Source organism: Theropithecus gelada, chromosome 13 (assembly GCF_003255815.1).
Source record: "Theropithecus gelada isolate Dixy chromosome 13, Tgel_1.0, whole genome shotgun sequence".
NCBI classification, from domain to species: domain Eukaryota; kingdom Metazoa; phylum Chordata; class Mammalia; order Primates; family Cercopithecidae; genus Theropithecus; species Theropithecus gelada.
This window is the reverse complement of record NC_037681.1, coordinates 59,650,162-59,673,125: the sequence shown is the minus strand read 5'-3', so window position 1 is coordinate 59,673,125 and position 22,964 is coordinate 59,650,162. Positions and strand designations below refer to the sequence as shown.

The 22,964-nt window shown below is 37.0% G+C and overlaps 2 protein-coding genes across 3 annotated transcripts in view; both read left to right on the top strand.

The window, feature by feature from the left end:
* Positions 1 to 18,136, top strand: part of MAP4K3 (mitogen-activated protein kinase kinase kinase kinase 3) — a 193,273-nt gene extending 175,137 nt beyond the window's left edge. For both annotated transcript variants that reach the window (XM_025354623.1, XM_025354622.1), the window contains 8 exons: positions 676 to 734; positions 2,605 to 2,708; positions 6,881 to 7,052; positions 9,097 to 9,165; positions 9,244 to 9,336; positions 12,938 to 13,008; positions 15,505 to 15,560; positions 16,699 to 18,136. In XM_025354623.1, the coding sequence (XP_025210408.1) occupies positions 676 to 734; positions 2,605 to 2,708; positions 6,881 to 7,052; positions 9,097 to 9,165; positions 9,244 to 9,336; positions 12,938 to 13,008; positions 15,505 to 15,560; positions 16,699 to 16,786 (712 nt within the window). In that variant the 3' untranslated portion in view covers positions 16,787 to 18,136. The remainder of the gene's footprint in view (positions 1 to 675; positions 735 to 2,604; positions 2,709 to 6,880; positions 7,053 to 9,096; positions 9,166 to 9,243; positions 9,337 to 12,937; positions 13,009 to 15,504; positions 15,561 to 16,698) is intronic.
* Positions 18,137 to 22,006: 3,870 nt separating this feature from the next.
* The window catches only part of CDKL4 (cyclin dependent kinase like 4), an 80,581-nt gene continuing 79,623 nt past the window's right edge, over positions 22,007 to 22,964 (top strand). The window contains exon 1 of the mRNA XM_025354492.1: positions 22,007 to 22,120. The gene's annotated coding sequence lies outside the window, so the exon portion shown is untranslated. The remainder of the gene's footprint in view (positions 22,121 to 22,964) is intronic.

Genomic DNA, 22,964 nt, shown 5'->3' with positions numbered 1-22,964 from the left:
ACTGATTCAATAATTGACTGCCACCTGTAGTTTGAGATGCTAGGGATGAATCAGTGGGGGGGAAAAAGTCAAATAAAATGTAACAGCATTTTCCTGTATGATTTGTTCTTTTTGTATTTTCTTAAATCCCAAAGTCATACATTTCTATAGACTTCTGTAGTTTGTTTTCAAATTTAAACCCTTAATCCATTTGAAACTGGTTGGGGGCCATGAGAAAGGGATCCAATTTATTCTTTTTTTTTTTTTTTTTTCTGAGACGGAGTTTTGCTCTTGTTGCCCAGGCTGGAGTGCAGTGGTGTGGTCTCAGCTCACCACAACCTCCGCCTTCTGGGTTCAAGCAAATCTCCTGCCTCAGCCTCCTGAGTAGCTGGAATTACAGGCATGCACCACCATGCCTGGCTAATTTTTTTGTATTTTTAGTAGAGATGGGGTTTTATTATGTTGGCCAGGCTGGTCTCAAACTCCTGACCTCGTGATCTGCCTACCTCGGCCTCCCAAAGCGCTGGGATTACCGGCACGTGCCACAGCACCGGGCCTTTTTATTCTAATTTTAACAGATGACCTAGTATGTCAGCACCAGTTTTGAACTCATCCTTTCTCCACTGATCTGTAACAGTAGCTTTTTCATATACTAAGTTTGCCTACATGTATGTACTCACTTTTATTTACATTTAGGAAATTTTCTGTATCAGCAAAAATCCCTGAAACCAAATGGTGCCAGAAGTGTTGTGTTGGTAAGTAAACTGTCCAATAGCATATAGCTGTCTTGCTTTACAGGGCAGCTAAGAAAACCCCATGAGACTCATTGTAAAATCTGGCATAAAACAGTACTACCCCAGGGCATTCTGCCAGTAATACTTTATTTTTATCCCTTAAGTAGAACAAATTCCTTGGCCATTTCATCCTGTGTAGACTAAGCCAAATATATAGTACCTTGCAAATAATTTTTTTGCCAGTAAGTTATTTGTTTAGCAAATAATTTATTGCCTAGGTAAATGGAGAAAGTAGTATGACTTTTTTTTTTTTTTAAACCACATTTTATCACACCCTGTTTTCCAAGGGTCCTGTTACATACCATTCACCATTCTGCTTAGCAATGGCTGGTGAGATGGCGTTTATTCCTTCAGCATGTGTTTTTATGGTCACCTTCCCCTCACCTAAATTCCCCCCATAACAGTTGTTCTATTTGCATGTAGCCAGAGCAAAAAATTATTGCTTTCCCTTAAGTTACTATTATTATTAAAGGGACGATAAACACATGAGTCATTATACCACAAAGTATAGTGTGGAAGGGACTCTAAACCTAGGCTCACTGAAGAAGGTGGCATTTGGGCTAGGCTTCAAAATAAGGCAGATTCAGATTTGAACTGAATAGATGGAGAGGCCGTTTCAAACAGAAGAAATGACATAACATGTGGAGGCAAAAAAAAAAATCATAAAGCTTACATAATAAATGCTGACTATTCAGCTTAGCTGAATACAGATTATAGAAAGGAGAATAGCAGATAAGTGTGAGCCATTGGTCTTGTGTGAACATGTACTTATTACGATGCAATAAGGAAGGAGGTCTTGTGCTAGAGCAGTAGCAGTGCAAATAGCAAGGAAGGAGTGTCTGGGTGTGAAGGGAAAAGATGTCAGAGATGACTGAGGCCTCAAACCCAAAAGACTGGCAGAACGGCAAAGTGTTGTTAACAGGAAGCAAGAACAGCTGGTTTTGAGCAAAAGAAGATGACAAGGTTGGGTTTAGACATGATGGTTGAGTCTCTGTTAGAACTTCCAGCAAACTGACTTTACCTGGGGACAAAGGGGCAGATTTTTAGGAAAAGTTAATTATAGGAAATAATTTCCTATATAGACTTTTCTGTTTTCTTTGGCGGGACACTTTTGCTATTCACCTCCTCTGCCATTTAAATATTTCAAATCTATGTGAAGTTTGTGAATTTTACTGCTGTTCCCCTTTTCACAGTTCAGTTTATCTTTATTCCAAATATATTTACTTCACATGTATTTACGTTACTTCTTCTGGTTTATAACCAGAAAAGTATTTCAAAATCTGAGGTAATTCAATTTTATTATTTGTAAATCAGTATTTTAAGGTTTGGTTAATATCTGTGATGTTTTCTAGTGACCATAAGAATTTAATCAAAAGGGAGAAGATGGACAAGTGTTTTATTTTCAGAAACAAAACATTATTGCTTCTGAACATTACCAGCAAAAGCACCTTGTGAACCACCTGAATGTGTTGTATCTTACGAGTTTGACAACTTCTTCCCAAATTTACCTTGACCCTTTGATCAGCATGTTGCCACCTCAGGTAGTTTTCCTGCCATCATAAGACCAAAAGTCCTTCCTCCTACCCCACAGCCTCATTATAACCAGCGGTTTCATTTCTGCCTACATATAAAAATCCTGCAAGTTAAGAGGGCGTTTCCTGCTGTTACCTGAAACAGTATTTTTTTCACCCAGCCCTCTAATTAAGAAATTGAACTGGTAACCAGCTTTTGATTTTATGTTTAGTTTTGTTTTTTGTTTTTTTGTGCATGCAATTATTGTCATAAGGACTTTGTATTATAAGAGGACTCATTTATATTTTTGCTTTGACAGTAAGAAATCCTTATACGGGCCATAAATACCTATGTGGAGCACTTCAGACTAGCATTGTTCTTTTAGAATGGGTTGAACCAATGCAGAAATTTATGTTAATTAAGGTAAGCATAAAAGTCAAACTATCTTGTTCTTAGTATAAAAGCTTGTCAACCTTACTGTTCTTTAAAGAAACATTTTTTCAGTTAATTTTCAGGTTAATTTAATGATTTTAGATAATGTGGCAGGGTTGTGAAGATCTGCCCAATTGTAAGGAACTTAATTGGCCTAGTAAAAGTTTCATAAGAGACGAGAGAAATAGTTCAAGGGTATGGCGGTGGGGAGCTGGAAATAGTGTCTCACGTGCAGAGCCTGATGGCAGAAACGGGAAGTACCAAAAGATCAGTGAAATGTTTTGAATATACTCTCTGGTTGACCTCCATCACAGCTGAAAACAACATACGGGTAGCAGTTTGGCCTAGGAGAACTAGGGATAATCATAATGACAGGGAAATGAGTTGTTTTTAGTTATATACATACCCATTAATTTGCCCAGGCCTTTCCACAGATTTTTTTTTTTTTTTTTTTTTTTTTTTTTTGCGCTTAAGTTTTTCTAAAATCATTTAATGAATGAATAATTTTAAAAATATTTACTATTACTCATCTATAACTTACATTTAAGGAAAAAAACCTTTAAAATATGTGAAGTACAGGCTCAGTTACATCAAGGAAATACCAAATGAATTTTTAAAGTTGTTTTCCGTGCTATTATATATGGACTAAGTGGTCTTTTTTCATGTGCATTTGATCTCAGTAAAAATTTAGAGTCGGAATATAGCTGGAGTGGGGTTCTTCCTAAATTTTATAGTATTAAGATATTTAAAGTATTGAATCCCTGTTGTTTAAAATCCTGTAAGTGACTAAAAAGTCTAGTTTTCGTTTTCATATCAGTTTTAACCTCAAGATTAACTAGGGCTAAACAGATGAAAATATAGTTTCAAGAATTTGAAACCTATTGAAGTATTAATTTCACAGGTAAATACACTGAAACAAAAATTACTTAAACTGAAACCTCAGGGGAAAATAGCCTTATAAGTTGTCTAAAGCAGAACTACTGAATACAGCCCATTTATGGCAAAAATTGTTTTGTTCTCAGCTCCTCTTTGTTCTTGTTTATTTGACAAAAGAATGCTTTATCCAAGATGGAATGGTAAAGTCTACACAGTTTGATTTTTTGGCAACCCCTTCCTTTCCTTTTTCCTTTCTGTCTTTAGTCTATTTTAAATATGTCCTTCCTATTATTTTCATTCCTAACCTCTATCAAAATGAAATGTTTCATCATATCAGTTATCCTTGTATACTGATAGACTGATTAACCTGATATGAATGAATTTTATATGTTATCTAATATGTTAAACCATTTATCCTAATGTATAATGAAAGATGCTTTTCTCTATTAGAGGAATTGTCTGTGTCAAGAGCATGCAGGAGGGAATACATACTTTGAAGATATAGGAAGCTTAAAAATTACCCATCCATGGCTTCTCTTTTCCTGGTAGATGGCACCAGGGTGCTTGGCCTGGCTCTAATGAGGCCTGTTACCAGCATTCTGAGATAGTGAACCTGTAGTACAATTCTACTTGCAGGTCTCCATCAAGATTTTAATCACTCTTCTCCCTTTCCTTAAACTCTGTGAGCTATAATGTTTGCCTGCTTTCCTTAACCTTAACCTAGCTTGCTTGCTTTTTCTTACTTTCTGTCTGTCTGTCTTCCTTCCTTCCTTTCTGTGTCCCTCTGCATCAAGACTTGTATATGTATATATTTCTCTCCATATTTAACATTATTTTAATCAGTATTTATGGTGTTTCTGTACTGTAACCCTTCATCAGATGTATTCAAAAACATCATCATGCTTTCTATATTCTTGTTTCCTCCTAGTGACATTTCTGACAGTTTTTGCATCATTAGACTGCATTTTTTTTTTTTTGAGATGGAGTCTGGCTCTGTTGCCCAGGCTGAAGTGCAGTGGCGTGAACTAAGCTCACTGCAACCTCCGCCTCCCAGGATCAAGCAGTTCTCTGCCTCAACCTCCTGAGTAGCTGGGACTACAGGCGCCCAGCTAATTTTTGTATTTTTAGTAGAGACGGGGTTTCACTGTCTTGGCCAGGCTGGTCCCAAACTCCTGACCTCAGGTGATCCACCCGCCTCATCCTCCCAAAGTGCTGGGATTACAGGTGTGAGCCACCATGCCCGGCCTAGACTGCATTTTCATCATAAATAAAAGTTAAAAATTAAAGATCTCCCCAGCAAACATAATGTACCTATTGTAGGCAAGGCACCGTGTTACTTACTAGAGAGACAAAAATATACAAGATACAGTTGCTGCCCTCAAGGACAATAGCAACTGGATTTAAAACTATTAGACATGCCTTCTGTAATGACTTAGACAAATTGCTTAGTTATTATTCGAAGCAACGTAGAAGTAGTCAAAATCTGTTGGTTTTTTTTTTAAAGCATTGTTTCTGTGTTTAAACTGTAAAAGTTTAAAAATGCATCTTTAATCAGAAGCATTGGTTTTTTTCCTGCTTCGTTGCTCTTTATTTCAAAGAGAATTATTTAAGTTGCTGTACCTTGTTAAAAATGACAGATTTTATCAAAAGCATGTGCCCCAAGGCAATGGGAAAGCTTCTAGAGAAGAGGTTTGGAGAATACTGATGAAGTGTCTGTGCCTGTGGAATGGAGGGACTTTAGCAGCCATAGGGAAGGAAGACATGTGGGAACAGCAGGTGAACACAGAGCTTCACGTTCCAGCCACAAGTACCATTTTATATCTTCCAACACTTTAAAACTACCTGTTACGATATCCCCCGTTGCACCTTTTTCTTTTCTTTAGAATTTGTAAGTTGCCAGATTAAAAAAGAAAACAAATCAAATCCAGTAGCTTCGTTAAGTGCCAGCAATAACCATTTGGAAAATACAGTGAAAACACAGCCAGTTTATAAAAGCAACAAAAATATAAAATATATAAGAATGAACTAAATAAAATATGCATGAGAGTGGTATTTTTTTTTAATTTTTTGTGAAGAAAAATTTTAGAATTCCCCTTGTCATCCTCTCTTTTAGTCAGCTCCCTGCCTCTTTTTTACAAAGGAACCTAGAAAGTTCTTACTTTTTTTCTCTTTTTGCTATCTAAGCACATGTCCCTAAACATTAGAACTAGTTTTATTTAATTTTTCAACAGTATTTAAGTGGAATTATAAAGTATATGTTCATTTGTGTCTGGCTTTTTTTGTGCAGCATTATATTTGTATAGTTGCTGGACATAGCTATAGTTTATTCATTTTTCAGTTCTCTATATATAATTATTTTGTGAATATGCCATAATTTTATCTGTTTTGCATTTGTCTCTTGTATGTATGTGCTCATGTTCTTTAGAATGTATACCTAGGAGTATTATTGCAAGGTCCTAAGGAATGCCTATATCTAGCACTAATAAATAATGCAGTTAACCAGTGTGGCTATGCCACTCTATCTCCCACCACCAGTGTTGTGTGAGCGTTTGCTTACTCCTCTCAGATGCTTATTAATTCATTCTTTTAATTTTAGCCATTCTGGTGGATATATATAGTGTCTACTTATTGTGGTTTTATTTCTTGATTACTAATGAGGTTAGTGTTTTCCGTCTATTTTTTTTTAGTCCTTCAAAATGTGAATTTATTCTTTGTAGCAATATAAAAGAAATTTTAAACTTACAAAAAATTAAGATGGGTTGTATTGTAACTGTGAGTTTATTTGATAAAATCACGAGATATGAAGCTCACTTTTTTACATTTATGACTTTTTCTGTTCACATCTTACAAGAGGAGTGTCTCTTGCTAATTAGCATTTCACTTCTCTCATCCATGTTTGTTCAGTTGATTAAGAAGGCAGAGGAGTATAACTGAAGAAGCATCAAATTGGGAGACAGGAGACTGCCACAAAGGCTGGGGGACATGGGCCAGTCACCCAGTTCCTGGGCCCTAGTTTCCAACTTTGAAAAGAGAGAGTTGGACATGTGACTTAGAAATTCCCTTCCAGCCTTAATGTTCTAAAATCATGTAATTATAACTTTAAAATATTTTGTGGTGGTAAACCTAAAATCTTTGTAAAGATACTCCACAATTTAGATTTTTCTACATTACCTGAATTTCTGTGACAAGATGCAGTCTTTATTGTAGAAAGCTGTTTTATAGTATTCTTACAGAATTATTTGGTTTTTATTTTCCTTTGTTTAATGTATTTTTGCTTCTTTCTCTAGCACATAGATTTTCCTATACCATGTCCACTTAGAATGTTTGAAATGCTGGTAGTTCCTGAGCAGGAGTACCCTTTAGTTTGTGTTGGTGTCAGTAGAGGTAGAGACTTCAACCAAGTGGTTCGATTTGAGACGGTCAATCCAAATTCTACCTCTTCATGGTTTACAGAATCAGGTTTGTAATTTTTATGGCATTATTAAGGGTAATACATATACTGGTTTTATAAGGGTAATACATATACTGGTTTTATAAATAGTAAGTTTACTGTCTTATTAAGCAAAAACTGCATACACTGCCAGTCTTCAATAACTATTACTAAACTGGAAGAAGGAAAGATTACTCTCTTTAAAATAACTAATTCATATGACAAATTTAAAACATTGGCAGGCAGGGCATGGTGGGTCATGCCAGTAATCCCAGTACTTTGGGAGGCCAAGGTGAGAGGATCGCTTGAGTCCAGGAGTTCAAGAACAGCCTGGGCAATGTAGCAAGACCCTGTCTCTATAAAACTTACATGTAAGTTAGCTGGGCATGGTGGTGGATGCCTGTAGTCCCACCTACCAGGGAGGCCAAGATGGGAGGATCACTTGAGCCCAGGAAGTCGAGGGTGCAGTGAGCTATGTTCATGCCTCTGTATTCCACCCTGGGTGACAGAATGAGATCCTGTCTCTAACTAACCAACTAAATCAAGCAAACATTGCCGAAACATGAGACTGAGAGCACATACACCAGTTTTTTTATTTAGAAATGAACATGAAGGATCTGATCCTCAAAGACCTGTATCTATTATTGGTATGTATGTATATTTGGTATATATTAATAAACAATTGTGCATGAACACACCTCTTACTATAAAATGAGGTATACACCTGGGTTGTTACTTGATTTTGGTGACATGTATTTTAAATAACAATGTCTCTTGAAGGACACCATGTATAGGTAACCCATAAAGTCATATTTGAATTAATCTTTCTTGGAAATAATTAAATTAATATTACAAATTGAATACCAATTAAAGCACTTTTTTCCAAACAAATAAAAGGGAAATAACAATTTATATAGACTCAAATATTTTTAGTATTTTGATAATACTTTTTATATGTTTCACATTTCCTTTTTAGAGAATTTTACATGCATCAAATTGTTTTGATTATGTTCATTAATATGAAAATGAATACGAAATGCATATTAACATAGGAAACATTTATAACAAAACTTGGGTACTTAACGTTTTCATAATTCTCAGAATTTTTAAGTATTTTATGTACTTTTAAATAGTGTATACCTGAAAATTTGTATTTTACATAACTCCAGTTGCCCTGCCTCCCTGAGGTGATGTTACCTTTTTAATCATACAGCATCACTTTACTAGGAGTACTGGTAAAAGTGATCATTGAGTATGTAGTACATAGCAGCAATTACCAGACTTGAGCATTCATCAGAGTCACTGGGAGACTTGTGACATTGTTGGGCCCCACCCCCAGAGCTGTTCATTTATAGTCTAGATAGGACCTGAGAATTTTCGTTTCTGTGAATTCCCAAGTGATGCCGATGAGGTTGACACAGAGACCATAGTTTAAGGCATATATAGACAAACCTCAGCCTGGGTAATACAGCAAGACCCCATCTCTAAAATTTTTTTTTAAATTAGCCAGTCATGGTGGCCTGCACCTGTGGTCTCAGCTACTCAGAAGGCTAAGTCAGAGGGTAACTTGAGGCCAGGAGTTCAAGGCTGCAGGGAGCCATGATTGCACCACAGCATTTCAGCCTGAGCAGCAGGCTCAAAAAAAAAAAGAATTTTCATTTCTGTCAGTTCCCAGGTGATACTGATGGTGTTGATGCAGGAACCATAGTTTGAGAACTACATGTATTTACAAATCTCCCACTAATAGAAAATCTGGTTTTTAAAAGAGGAAAAGTTGTATTATAGGATATTTTAAGTGTAGTTTGTTTTCTAGTGCAGTTGGCATTCTGTATCCATGTGTTCCGCATCACCAGTAGTGTTGACAACAGCCAACATATGCTCTGTTGAGCACTTAACATTGTTTAGCACTTGCATCAGCATTTAAACCCACATAGCCTGGCTCAGTCACTATGTGTGTATTACAAGACATATCCATTTCAAGTACTGTTATCCTCAGAATTCTTTTTCTTAAATGTTTCCATGCTTTAAGTATCACAGTTTCTCTAGGTTTACCAAAATTTGTTTGTGTTGTAGATACCCCACAGACAAATGTTACTCATGTAACCCAACTGGAGAGAGATACCATCCTTGTATGCTTGGACTGTAAGTTTTTATTCATGAATGTCTTACTTTAACAAGACTTCTTTTATCTTAGTTTCTGAGTGACTTTTTTTCTTCTAGGTTGTATAAAAATAGTAAATCTCCAAGGAAGATTAAAATCTAGCAGGAAATTATCATCAGAACTCACCTTTGATTTCCAGATTGAATCAATAGGTAAGTCAAAGTTTTATAATTCTTTACATTATGAACTCCTTAAAATAATTTATCTGCTAATTATCCAAAATTAAAGATTGATACTATTAAGGATTTTTTTTTAAATAGAGGATATGGCTGGGCATGGTGGCTCATGCCTGTAATCCCAGCACTTTGGGAGGCCAAGGTGGGTGGATCACTTGAGGCCAGGAGTTCAAGACCAGCCTGGCCAACATGGTGAAACCCTGTGTCTACTAAAAATACAAAAATTAGCCAGGTGTGCTGGCACGCGCCTGTAGTCCGAGCTACTTGGGAAGCTGAGGCATGAGAATCACTTGAAACCTGCGAAGTGGAGGTTGCAATGAGTTGAGATCGTGCCATTGCACACCAGCCTGGGTGACAGAGTGAGACTCTTGTCTCAAAAAGTAAAATAAAAATAGAGGATATAATAAATATGAAGTCACTATCAGCCTTCATTCTTATACATTCTCTAAAATAGTTTAATAACTGTAGTATAGATAATGTTATCTTCCTTGTAAGAAATAATGTCATTTCTCATAACATAGTTTTGAATTCCCATTTACTCCAGACTCCTATAGGGTTTTTCTATAAGTATTTTAAAATTCAGTACTTAATATACCAGATTATGTTTTGGCTGTTGTACCTGCTGATCAGAGAATTTTAAGTATATGGAAGTTTCTTCTTGTCATTCTCACATTTTGCTTAATAGGAGTTTTTTTTCTGGAAAAGGATTTCTGACAGAGTCAATATTTTTTAAATGACTACATTCAATAAAAATAAGGTGAAAACTATCTTATATAGGATAGTGCTGGGAAAATGAATGGTGATTAATATTTAACTAGGCACACTTTTTCTGGTGTTCCTTATCAGTAAAATAAAGATATTTGCATGTATGTATATTAGCAGAGGGTAAGGCTAAAGTCAGTTAGTTCATTGTCTTATTCCAGGTTCTGTTTTCTGCATTCTTCCAACTAGAATGTCATTCATCCAACAAACAAATGATTATAATAAGTCAGTTTCAAGGGATATCTGATCAAGATGTTAAAATGGAATCTCTGCTTTCAAAGACGACATAGCCAGGGTCAAAAAGCAAGATCAACAACAGAATCTCAAAGCAGTATACAGGTCTGAAGCTAACAGGCCCGCTGGGCTCCAGTTATAGAAGTATCCCACAGGAGATGGAGCACCGCAGCCAAGTTCATTGCTTGTAGTGCCTGGTAATCAGGCATGATGGTTTTTTATCTACTTCCTCCATTAAAGGAAGAGATAATCCCTATCCTGTGCAAACTGTTTCAGATTGCAGACAAGGAATTCTGAATAAATCAGTGTTTAATACTGATGCTAAAATCAAGCAAGATTAGTACAGAAAACAAAAATCATAATCTTATGAAAATCGATTTTTTAAAGTGTAAATAAAATATAAGCAAATAGAATTACACATTATCAAATAGTAGACTATCCCAGGAAAGCAAGGATGGTTCAGCATCAGAAAATATATTTATGTAATACATGACACCAAGTTTTAAGAGAAAATCATGTAGATGCCCAAAAAGCATTCAGTAAAATCTGTCATTAATGATTTTTTTTTAATAATACTTCTTAGCATATTGGGAATAGAAAAGAATGTCCTTCACCTAGCAAAGCCTATTAAAAATAAGTTTAATGATCAAATTAATTCCCATTAAAGTGGAGAACTAAATAAGGATGTTTGCTATTATTAAATTTCAATATTGTGGATTAGACGAGAAAGGGAAAATATGAGGATTAGAAAGAAAAAGATGAAAAGATCATTTTTTGCTGATGGTATGATTATGTACATAGAACATTAAATCCTATAATAAATTACAAGTGCTAATAAGAGAATTCAGAGTTGCTGGATATGAGTAACACCAAAGAATAGCTTTCCTAAATAATCAGTGAAAAACTTAATTGGAAGAAAGACCCCTTTCACAATAGCAATAAAGTAACATATATAAGAATAAATGAAATCCAAACATTTTTAAGATCATTATCTAGGAAACTCCAAATTATTTTTTTAAAGACATTAAAGAGTCAGCAAGTGAAGAACTACATCGTGTCCATGGGTAGAAAGACTTAAATGAGAAAGATGCCAGTTCTTCAGTTAATCCACAGATTCAGTGGATCTGCAGTAAGAATCCCAACATGATGTTTTGTGCCACTTGATAAGCTCCTCTTAAAATTCATATGGAATGGCCAGGCACAGCGGCTCACGCCTGTAATCCCAGCACTGTAGGAGGCTGAGGCAAGAGAATTGCTTGAACCCAGGGTTTTGAGACCAGTCTGGACAATTTAGGGAGACCCCATCTCTACAAATAATTTTTTAAAATAAAAAATAAATGTATATGGAAGAGCCAAAGACCAAGAATAATAAAATAAATGTTGACAAATCCTTTTCTACCCAATATTGAAACTTACTATAAAGCCATAGTGATAGTGTGATAGCAACACAGGAATAAATAGGTACAAGAGTGAGACAGAAGAAAGGGCCCAGAAATAGACCCACGTGTAAATGGAAATTCATGGCATTATGTATTAGTGGGGAAGAAATGGGCCATTCAACAAATGATGCTGGTACAATTGGTTACCTGCAGAAAACAAAATAAGATTTCTTCCTCCCTGAATACATGCAAAAATGTGTATTAAAAATGTATATATAAAAGGCAAAACTAAATCTTGTTCTACATGCCCTGTGCTTCAGTAATTCTATTTATGGGTGTCTACCATCAAGAAAGATTTGTACATGTATTCAAGATGTACAAAAATGTTTATTGCAAAATTGTTTGTAATAATGAAAAACTAGAAATAACCTAAGTGTTTATCATACCAAATGTATGAGGGTTGGAAACATTCAATATAAAATTTATATTGATAGTATAAGCTTATAGTAATAGTGAAAACATGCATGAGGTTGATAAATACCAAATTTATAATAGTGGTTATCTCAGGGACGAAGGAAAGGCCAGAATTGGGAATAGGGCAGGGTACATAGGGGATGACAGCTGTATTTATACCCTGGCAGAATGTTAGGATTTGATTGTTGGGTGGTGGATACACGTGTATTTCTATGTAAATTTAAAGCAAATATGGCAGAATGCAAATATGGCAGAATGTTACAATTTGATTGTTGGGTGGTGGATACACGTGTATTTCTATGCTGTTTTCTGTATTTTTCTGTATGTTTGCAGTATTTTATTTTTGAATATTATCAAAACAGGCCTAATGCAGTGGCTCATGGCTTTAACCCTGGCACTCTGGGAGGGCGAGGCAGGCAGATCATTTGAGGCCAGGAGTTTGAGACGAGACTAGCCTGGCCAACATAGTGAAACCCCATTTCTACTAAAAATACAAAACAAAATCTATAACAAAAATATTTTCAGCGAATTTTTTCCTACCAAAAAGATGCATAAGCTCTGTATAGTGTATTTTTAAACTTTTCAAATGTAAACATGCCATATAAATATGGAATAGCTGACATTAGTTGTGAATTGCAATATTGCTATATGAGATAGAGGGATGAAATGATGCTTATCAGTTGAACTTTTGTACTATTAACAGTAATTGAGCTGTTCTTGCCTGCTAGTGTGCCTACAAGACAGTGTGCTAGCTTTCTGGAAACATGGAATGCAAGGTAGAAGTTTTAGATCTAATGAGGTAAGTAAATTATGTCCATTAAGTAGTCACAAAACATTGTCAAATTCCACTTCAAACAGTTTGATTCCTAAATGATACAAGTAATGCTTGATTGGCCAATTTTATTAATACTTACGTATTTAGTCTGTTAATAAAGTCAGTAGCCCGTACTCTATAGCCACCTCTCTCTCTCCACTACTCAAACAACTTATTGCATATTTAATGTGCTTCCAAATAATCACTCTAAAATTTAGAACAAGAACTTGGTAATCTGCTAAAAGTGAGCCAACTATGATTTTCTTTCAGCTTTCCCAGAGGAACGCCAGGAGCAAGAGTGCTAGTGCTGGCTCTCTCTGGCCTTAAGCACCTTTTCTATCTGGTACTTAAGAAATAATGACCAGTACAGACTATAAGTAAAGAACCATATTTCTCTGGAAGCCCACTTGCCTCTTATTTTCAACATCCTTATTCATTTGACATGTATATAATTCTTTGCCCCTTTTACCTTTCCTTTTTACTAACCTTTAGCTATGCATCTCATGAGTCCTTCCTACCTCACAGAAATAATTTAACTCTAAGCCATGTGACATATTCAAGTCAGTTCAACGTTTATGCCGGAAAGTTCTGAGGTTATAAACGTGAGCAAGATGTGGCACTTGCCCCCAGAATGTTATAAGCACATAAAGTTGTCAGAAATTCTTCCAGTACCGCCAAGCCAATCTCAGTCATGTCACTTGGAAGGAAGCTTATTTGTTTCTTAAACTGTCATTCATTAAGCTCAGAGCGTTTATTTCTAACAAAGTAAGCAATATACCACAGTATTCATGAGCCTGGGTTCCAGAGTTGAGACACTAGACTTCAAGTCTCAAGTTTAGCTAGTTAGTAGCTGCGTGACCTTGGCATGTCACCTAACTTCTTTCTACCTATATTTTTTCATCTGTGAATTGAGTTGTTATGATTAAATGAAGCAAAGCATGTAATGTGCTTGGCCTGGTTCCTGACCTACAGTAAGTGTTTAAAAGGTAGCTGCTGGCCAGGTGCGGTGGCTCACGCCTGTAAACCCAGCACTTTGGGAGGCCGAGGCAGGCAGATCACGAGGTCAAGAGATCAAGACCATCCTGGCCAACATGGTGAAACCTCATCTCTACTAAAAATACAAAAATTAGCTGGGTGTGGTGGCGCGTGCCTGTAGTCCCAGCTACTCGGGAGGCTGAGACAGGAGAATCACTTGAACCCAGGAGGCGGAGGTTGCAGTGAGCCGAGATTGCATCACTGCCCTCCAGCCTGGCAATAGAATGAGACTCCATCCCCCCTCCAAAAAAAAAAAAAAAAAGGTGGCTGCTACTATGTTTCTAAAAGTAATCCTCACGAGTGGGCTCACACTTTCTAAAATCACCTGAGGAACTGAACAGGGAGATAAGAACAGTCAACAGCTAATAAACACTAGTCAGAGAAAGAAAAGCATTACAGACAAATAGAGAGTGATTTAAAAACTGAAAGGAAAAAGTTCACCCAAAAAGTCACCTTAAAACTACACAGGCAGCCCATCAATACACACCTCCAAAAATGTTAGATTCTTCTAGTAGGCAAACCCCAAAATATGTTGGTAATCACAGTCATGATGAGCCACAGGTGTTGGAGTGTGCTGAGCGTGTTGTTTCCTGCAGGTGTGCTGGGTTACAACAGAAGCTAAGAGTCATTGGTGTTCAGAAAATCTAATTGTAGGGGTATTGATGGAATAAATTTAATTTCAAATCCATTTTTTCTTCAGCCTACCAAATTTTGGGGAGCTGCTACTGCCCTATATTTATTCTTAACTCCTCAACTGGTAATTGGTCATACTGAGGACTTCTTGAAGGATATATGGTCATTAGAAAATATCATTTCAAGAGAATGGGGAAGAAATGGGAAAGATAATTATTATGTATTGAGCACTTCCTTAGCTAGGCATTATACCCACTAATCCTCATAAGAACACTGCAGGGCACTACTGTATGGTAGAGCTTTTCAATCCCGTCTTGCGTAAGGCAAAAAACCATTTCTAGCAGATTATATACGTTGCCCAGTAAGTGGGAGAACTGAGATTCAAACTCAAGGCATGTCTGACTTTTTAATATTTCCTGTTAAACTACATGGCAGCCTTTTAAGTAAAAGAACCAGATCTAAGTAGCTTACTGCTGCCAGTAACCTTACCATTAGCATTAACATAAATGATGAAAGTTTCTAATTAATAAAATGGATTTAGTGCTTTGCTTTTAAATTTTTCCCTTGAAGTCCTATGATTTAACAAGGAAATCATTTTCCTTTGCCTGTATTTTATGATTAACTCAAAATTAACCACATTTCCCCTAGACTAACAAATTGATGTACCTACATGCTGACTTGAATAAATAGTCATGCAGGAATATATTTTCATTTTAGGGATTATGTTTCTTTTCTGTTGAATTATAATGAAGTGCCCATTGAAATTTTTGTGTCTTTAATTTCAGAAATTAAATTTATGTTTTAATTGAACAGGTAACACAAGAAATTTCAGATAGCACAAGAATTTTCAGGCTGCTTGGATCTGACAGGTATGAAAATGAGCTATATTATTAAATACAGAGTACTAAACATGTTTTGTAGATCCAGCATGAAACGGATTTCTTTTTCAAGAGAATTGAAATGTCTGCAATATGTTCAGCATTGAATTTTTCACACTATAAGAATTCACAAGTCAGAAAGTTAGAAAGCCTTTGAAAATGTACCTGATCTTCCAAGTAACAGGAATGTGTGGATCTGTCAGTACTAGTTTGCATTAAACATACTGACGTCTGATTTGTAGCAGAAGAAAGAGGAAATACCATATGTTAATGAACAGAACTTTTTGTTGTTAATGCCGGATAGGATTTTGGAGACCTGTTCTGATTGACTGTCGGGGATCTGTCAGGGTGGTGGGAGAAATTATAAAGTCATAGGAAATAGACACAAACCTTCTTGGAAGGCCAGAAGGTTTGCATAGCTTCAGTAAAAGATTTGGCTGAAGGCAGCTGAATTCTCTCCAAAGCTTAGGGCGTAGATACATAGGAATGTAGAGGAGTTTATCTAAATAGCTTGTTTACTCATGTTGTCCTAAAACCTATCTTTGATCATTCCGGGGCAGGACTGCTCTTTCCAGGGGGGAGCAGTCAGATTAATTACCCACAGGTGTGTTGACTCAAAGCCTTTGTCATTAAATCTGTGCTGAATAAATGCCCACAGGGCCAGCTAGTCAGGGCACATGGCTGCTACAACTCTTTCTGTGAGTGCCCTGGCCCCCTAGCTGCTCTTTCACTGAATACTGGTGTCTGAGTATGTTATTCATCCATCATGCACCCTGGGTCTCTGGGTCAGACCTTGGCAGTTTAGCTTCTGATTCTTAAACTGCAAATCATTTTTAGAACTTGTAATAGGAATTAAGTTCCCCCAAATGATTTCTAATACAGGTTTCTCCCCAGTTCTGTCTCTTAGAAGAACACTGGCCTAGAGGTGGATGGTAGTGGACAGCAAAATTACTTCCCAGAGCTAGAACTGACCCTGTAATCACAGTGATAGCAAATGATTTCTGCCCACAATCAAATGAGCAGCATTTATAGAGACACATATTGGAGAAGCAATGGAAAATTTGGGGGCTAACATTAGTTTTCAAGAATAACTTTGTTTTGTTATATGTTTTTTGTTTATTACTTTTAGGGTCGTGGTTTTGGAAAGTAGGCCAACTGATAACCCCACAGCAAATAGCAATTTGTACATCCTGGCGGGTCATGAAAACAGTTACTGAGAATTGTTGTGCTTTGACAGTTAACTCTAGAAAGAAAGAACACTACCACTGCAACAGTAATGGATGCTTGAAGCTGTACAAAAGCTGCAGTAACCTGTCTTCAGTTACTTTTGTAATTTATTGTGGCATGAGACAAGATGGGGAAAATTTTGTTTTAAGTGGTATGGATATATTTAGCATATTGAACCACACAAGTGCTTAATTCATTGTTATGTAATCTTTGTACATATAGGCAGTATTTTTTCTGTGAAACTTCATATTGCTGAAGACATACACTAAGAATTTATGTAGATAATGTACTTTTATGAGATGTACAAGTAAGTGTCTTATCTGTACAGCTGTAAATGTTGATGAAAATGCAATTGGGTTAATATTTTAAGAATTCTTTAGTATATTCTTGGGTGTGGCTATATTACAAAATGGGATGCTGGCAATGAAACAATACATTTAACACTATTGTATTTTTATTATATGTAATTTAGTAATATGAATATAAATCTTGTAACTTTTAAAATTGTAATGGAGGCTGTAATCATTTTATAATCTTGTTTTTAATTTTAATGCAAGTACACTGGTGTTTATATTTGCACAAAGTATTGATATGTGATGTATTAAGTCACAAAAGTAAGCTGTGACATTGTCTGTAAGCATTTGGCTCCACAAATGTATTTGGATTGTTTTCTATGTGAAGCAAACCAATTACAATTAACCACCTGTTGTAGTAACTGGTCTTTTTATATTTAAGCAGAATCCTGTAAGATTGCTTGTCTTTGCTTAAAAATAATACCTTTGAACATTTTTGAATCACAGAATAGCGGTACCATGATATAATACTGCAATTGTGGTCTGAATTACAGTATGCACAAAGAATTAATTAGCATTATTAAAGAGTCCTCACTAAACATTTCATGTAATCACACTGAAGAACTGTAACATTCCATAGAGTGAAGTGGTTCAGATTTCTCTTGGAATTTTTCTTTGGTTGGCCTTATTTTATGATCCTTTTCATATTTCTTTTGACTTAGAGTATTAGTACATGGCCAAAATAATTTAGTTACTACCTCATACAAACAATATAATGGTTACTACACATCACAGGAACTTAGTTTTGGTTTAAGTCATTTTTGATTGCTTTTTTCCAATGGAATATGTATATACCAGGTTTTAGCAAAATGCACACTTTTGGCTCTTTTTGGTATATGTTCTTTATATTTTAATGTGAGTATATACACTAAGAACAAACTAAATTGTGATTTATGGTCTTCATTTATTTTAATTGATAATGGTTTTAAAATATGTTCCTGATTGTACATATTGTAAAATAAACATGTTTTTTAACATGTTGTTGTATAGTAGCTTGTCATCTGGTTTAATCTGTGTATAGTAACACTAAAACATATTAAGGGGGAAAGCTTTATTTGTTTTGTAGTTAAATTCTTAAGTACTCAATTTTGCTCGCTCAAATCATGATTTTTATTTGATATGTGATTTCAATTTCATGAAGCTTTAATATTTCCACATAGGAGAAAAGGGCATCTTTTGCAGAATCTTTGACTTCCTGATAAGAAAAGTCAAACATTCATAGTTTTCTGATTAGAGGCAGGGGTCCACAGACTACAGTCCTCAGACCAATCCAGCCTACTGCCTGTTTTTGTAAATAAAGTTTTAATGGAGCACAACACCACGTATTCACTTACATGTTGTCTATGCTGCTTTTGTGCTACAGTGTTAGAGTTGAGTGGCTTCTGAAACACTGTATGGTCTGAAAACCCTAAAATTCTTACTTTACTGACTAAAGAATTCTTAAAAAAAATTGCTAGTACCTGGGTTAGAGAAAGTAAGGGAGCATTGGGAAATGCAGTTCTAGAGGTAAGGAAGGGGAAGATTAAGAGGGAAGAACTGGATTGGGGATCAAGAGGCACCATTTCCACTATTACTTATGCCACTACCTGTCACAATGACCTTGAATAATTTAACAGTTTCCACGTCTAAAATCGTACAGATGCTAATAACCATAACAGCTGTGTTCATTTATCACTTTTCTCAAACACATTGTGAATAATCTTATCATTAATGACTAATGGCTATGTTTTAGGACACATCTTTGTCAGTATAACATTATCAATTTGCTGAAAAACAGACTGCTGGAAAAGATTTTTAAGTGAAGATTTTTAAGTGATCAAGATTCTGTTCTTGGCTCTTATTGGCAAGGTTGTTTACCCTTTTTCTGAACCACGTTTTTTTCAGTTTTTAATTCTTACAAGTTATATAAAGGGTCATATCTCAAAAAAATGTTAGTCATCACATTTAACTGTTAAACACTTAGAAACATTTTCAAAAAATAAAATATACAACTGGTTGTGTATTGCCCAGAAGCTTTCTAAAGATATATCTGGAGTCATAATCTTGAAGGCTGAGGCTCAGTAACTTATATTTTTATAAAGTTGTACAAATTATTCTGATGTGCATCCCAGCATGAAAACCACTGGTGGGCACTAAATTTAAATCACTGCTTCTGAGTGTGTCCAAATGTGCCTCAGAATCATCTTTGATAATAGTTAAAAGTGCAAATTTCTAGACTCCACCCAGGAATTTTTGATTATGAATCTTTATGTACACAAAAGGAAGAGAGCCACTCACTTAAATGTTGGAAACAATTTACTTCATCTTTATTGAAGTTCAAGCAATCTTCTTACTAGCTAATTGCATAGACACTGGTTTTGAGACGAATGAGATCCAACTGGTTATGGGCCTAATGGCGTCATTCAGCTTGCACGTGTGACTGATTACAGCAGAGACCAGGAAACAAAGGACAGATTCTATCAGTTTTCACCATTACTGGTGGAGAGGTGAAAGTATGTGCTATACAAAATAATGGGTAAACACTAAGAGGGCATATAATAAGTTCCCAGTCCACGTATATGTGTGCGAGGTACTCATCTACATGCTTTATATAGTGGCACTTAAGCCCCAGAACACCCATGTGAGGTATTATTAACGCTGTCTTACAGATGAAGAAACAGGCACAGAAAGTTGTAGTAGCTTTGCCCAGGACTATAGTTGGTAAATAACAGAGCTAAAATTTGAACCTAGGCACTTGATTCAAAGTGTATTCTCTTCACCGCTGTGCAAGACTGTTACATAAAATACGTGCAGTGTATCCTCTGCCCACTGAAACAGACTCTCTTCTAAAATTAGATATTTTTTCTCCAGGTGCTGGATTTCAGATTTTGATTTTCACTGTTGCTGCGCAAGAGATATTAACTTCTGTCTTAATTTTTTGCTTTACTAAAAGGCATTTTTCTTCTCCAAGTTTGGTATAAAGATAAAAGGATTTACATAAAATTTACAGTTAAAGCGTATTAAGTAGTCAAAAGTCATTATAACAAAGACTTTTTTAAGTTTTGTGAGACAATTATTTATACGACATATAGTGATTATTTACAATGTAGCCAAGGCACTTTACTAGCACTGGAGAAGAGATCGAAAAAGTTTAATTCCCAACCAGTATTCATCCAAGGAGCACACTTGGATGAATAAAGGCAAACGGAAGTAAGTAGTAGTAAAACAAGGTACAGGCGCAGTGTGGTGGCTCAAATCTCTAATCCCAACACTTTGGGAGGCTGAGGTGGGAGAATCACTTGAGCCCAGGAATTCAAGATCAGCCCGGGTTTCATAGCGAGACTCCTTCTCTACAAAAAATAAAATTAGCCAGATATAATGGCACATGCCTATAGTCCCAGTTACTGGGAAGGGAGGCTGAGGTGAGAGAATCGCTTGAGCCCATGAGTTTGAGGCTGCAATGAGCTATGATTGTGCCACTGCACTTTAGCCTGGGCAACAGAGTGAGCCTCTGTTTCAAAAAAAAAAAAAAAAAAAGATACAACAGGTTGTGCCTAATTCTGCTTCGTGTTGTGCCTAATTCTGCTTCGTGTAGTGAGATTTGTAAACCAGGTTGTTGATAGATGAAGAGAAGTTTATCATATGCAGGAAGAAAGCAAGGTAGGAACCTGTAGCCTAGAACAAGACATATGCAAATACTGCATGTTCAAGGAATAGTGAGATTGAATGAACCAGAGTTTCTCAAGCAGAGTAATAGGGCAGGAAGCTGCATAAAAGGATGGGCCTGGTTGTGAAGAGCCTCCTTACGAGAGAACCAGCTAGGAATCAACAGTTTCAGAAACTGGAGAGCAAGTATCATGAAGATATAAATAGGTTGATGGATTTGTACATAAGGTGAGAGTTGTATACTTAGTAAGAAATTTTTCTATAGCATGATGGATGGTGGAAATATAGGAATTGGGTAGATGTGAATTTTATGAGTCTATTTGACTTTAGTGGAAGTGTGTTTGGTCTTGGAAGGAGATAAAGGTTTTGGGGTTGATTTTGTTGGTTAAAGATGGGAGATTTGAGCATGTATCTAAGCAAATGAAAGACGTGGAAAAGAAATGAGATGGATGAGAAAAGGAGAGGAGAGTCACCTGAGGGAAGGATGGAGATGCTAAACCCGGCGATGATCATGGGGAGCATTTTGCTGATGCCGAAACAAAGGACGTGTGTGCTTATTAACATACAGCACTTCTAAGTTAGTCCTGGGAACAAAATGGGGAAGCTCTGGCCAAAATTCTCTCTCCCAAGTAATACATTATCTCCACATAGCATCATTACATGATTATTTGTTTTATTGACTTTCTTCCCTAATGGGTGTCAAACCTGTGTCTGATTCTAAGTCAGGCCCCAGATACTAGTACAATGCTAGGCGAATTAGGAAAATGGCCTCTGATCCATAGCTGCTTTTCACGCAAAAACCTACAAAAGTCTGCTGAAAAGGTATTTGGATAATTAAGCAAGACCGAAAAGTAATGACTAATGACAGAGAATCTTGCAGACGGAAGGTCTCTGCCCAGGCAGGGAAACGAACTAATCAATATTCAACAGTTACGTGTGCTGCTTTTTAGTGCTCTCGATGCCTTGGGAAAGAAGGGGACATGGTGTAATCACAGTATTAAGGGGAAAGCGGTTGAAATGTTTCCTGAGCGCCCTCATGCATCTTTTGCTCCGTCCACACCCTGACGTTACAGGCTCGGCCCCGAGGTTATACCCACCCGGAGGAAGGATCAGAGCTGGGGCTACGGGCGCCAGAGGGATCCGCTCCGGAAGCCGCCTTGCCCAGCGCGCCCTAGCGTCCCGGTTGCCCGGGAGACGCCGCCGCGGTTCCGCTGGCTCCAAAGTCGCTGGGTCAGCGGCCGCCTCCTCCGAGCTACCCGCGCGGGAACTGGTCCTGGGGCTGCTCGGCGCCGCTCGAGGCTGCGTCACCGTCGCCCTGTCCGTGCAGTAAGTGCGGATGCGGCTGGGGGGACGGGGGGCAGCGTGAGGGGTTGATGAGGTCAGCCGCGAGGTCTAGACCGAGGCTTCCAGGTGTGGGAACCAAGAAAAGTTCCGCGAAAGAAAAGCGGGACCACCTTCCGCTTCGGTGGCCCCTGGAAGGGAAGGGGCGGGTTAGAGGTGGCAGCACTGACCGGGTGCGGGTCCCTCGGAGCGGAAGCGGTGCTGCCCGGGGAGTGGGCGACGGCGGGGGCCGAGGAGCGCGCGAGGTGGGGGCCTACGTGTGGCCGAGAAGGAGAACTTTCATTAAATGAAGAAGGCTCAAGACCAGAGGCCTGGAAATAAAGTGAATTTATGCTTGACTTGCATATCTGTTATGTGCACACGCGAAATGTGATATGTTTAAATAAAATTACTTTATTGGATTATGTATAATTATGTGGTATTCTGGTTTTCTGGGGATGCTTTTAATTAGTTCCATTGTATTGTCAACTGGACAGGTTTACAAATAGGTGTGTGTACTTTTGAAATTCGGTAATTCAGTGTTATGTTGATAAAACAATGATTTAATGGCCCATTTTACTAATCAGTTTTATTAAATATAAATTCATGTTTGGTTTGGTTGAAAACAATAAGAACAACATAGCAGGTTGTGACTTTAACAGTCTGTGGATTCCGTAACTGATCTGATCTGGTCTTCAAAATCTCTTTTCCCTCGTCATTCCTTTTTTTTTTTTTTTTTTTTTTTGAGATAGGGTCTCACTTTGCACCCCAGGCTTGGGGGCAGTGGCGCCATCTTGGCTCGCTGACCTCATAGGTTCAGCAACCTTGAACTCCCAGGTTCAGCGATCCT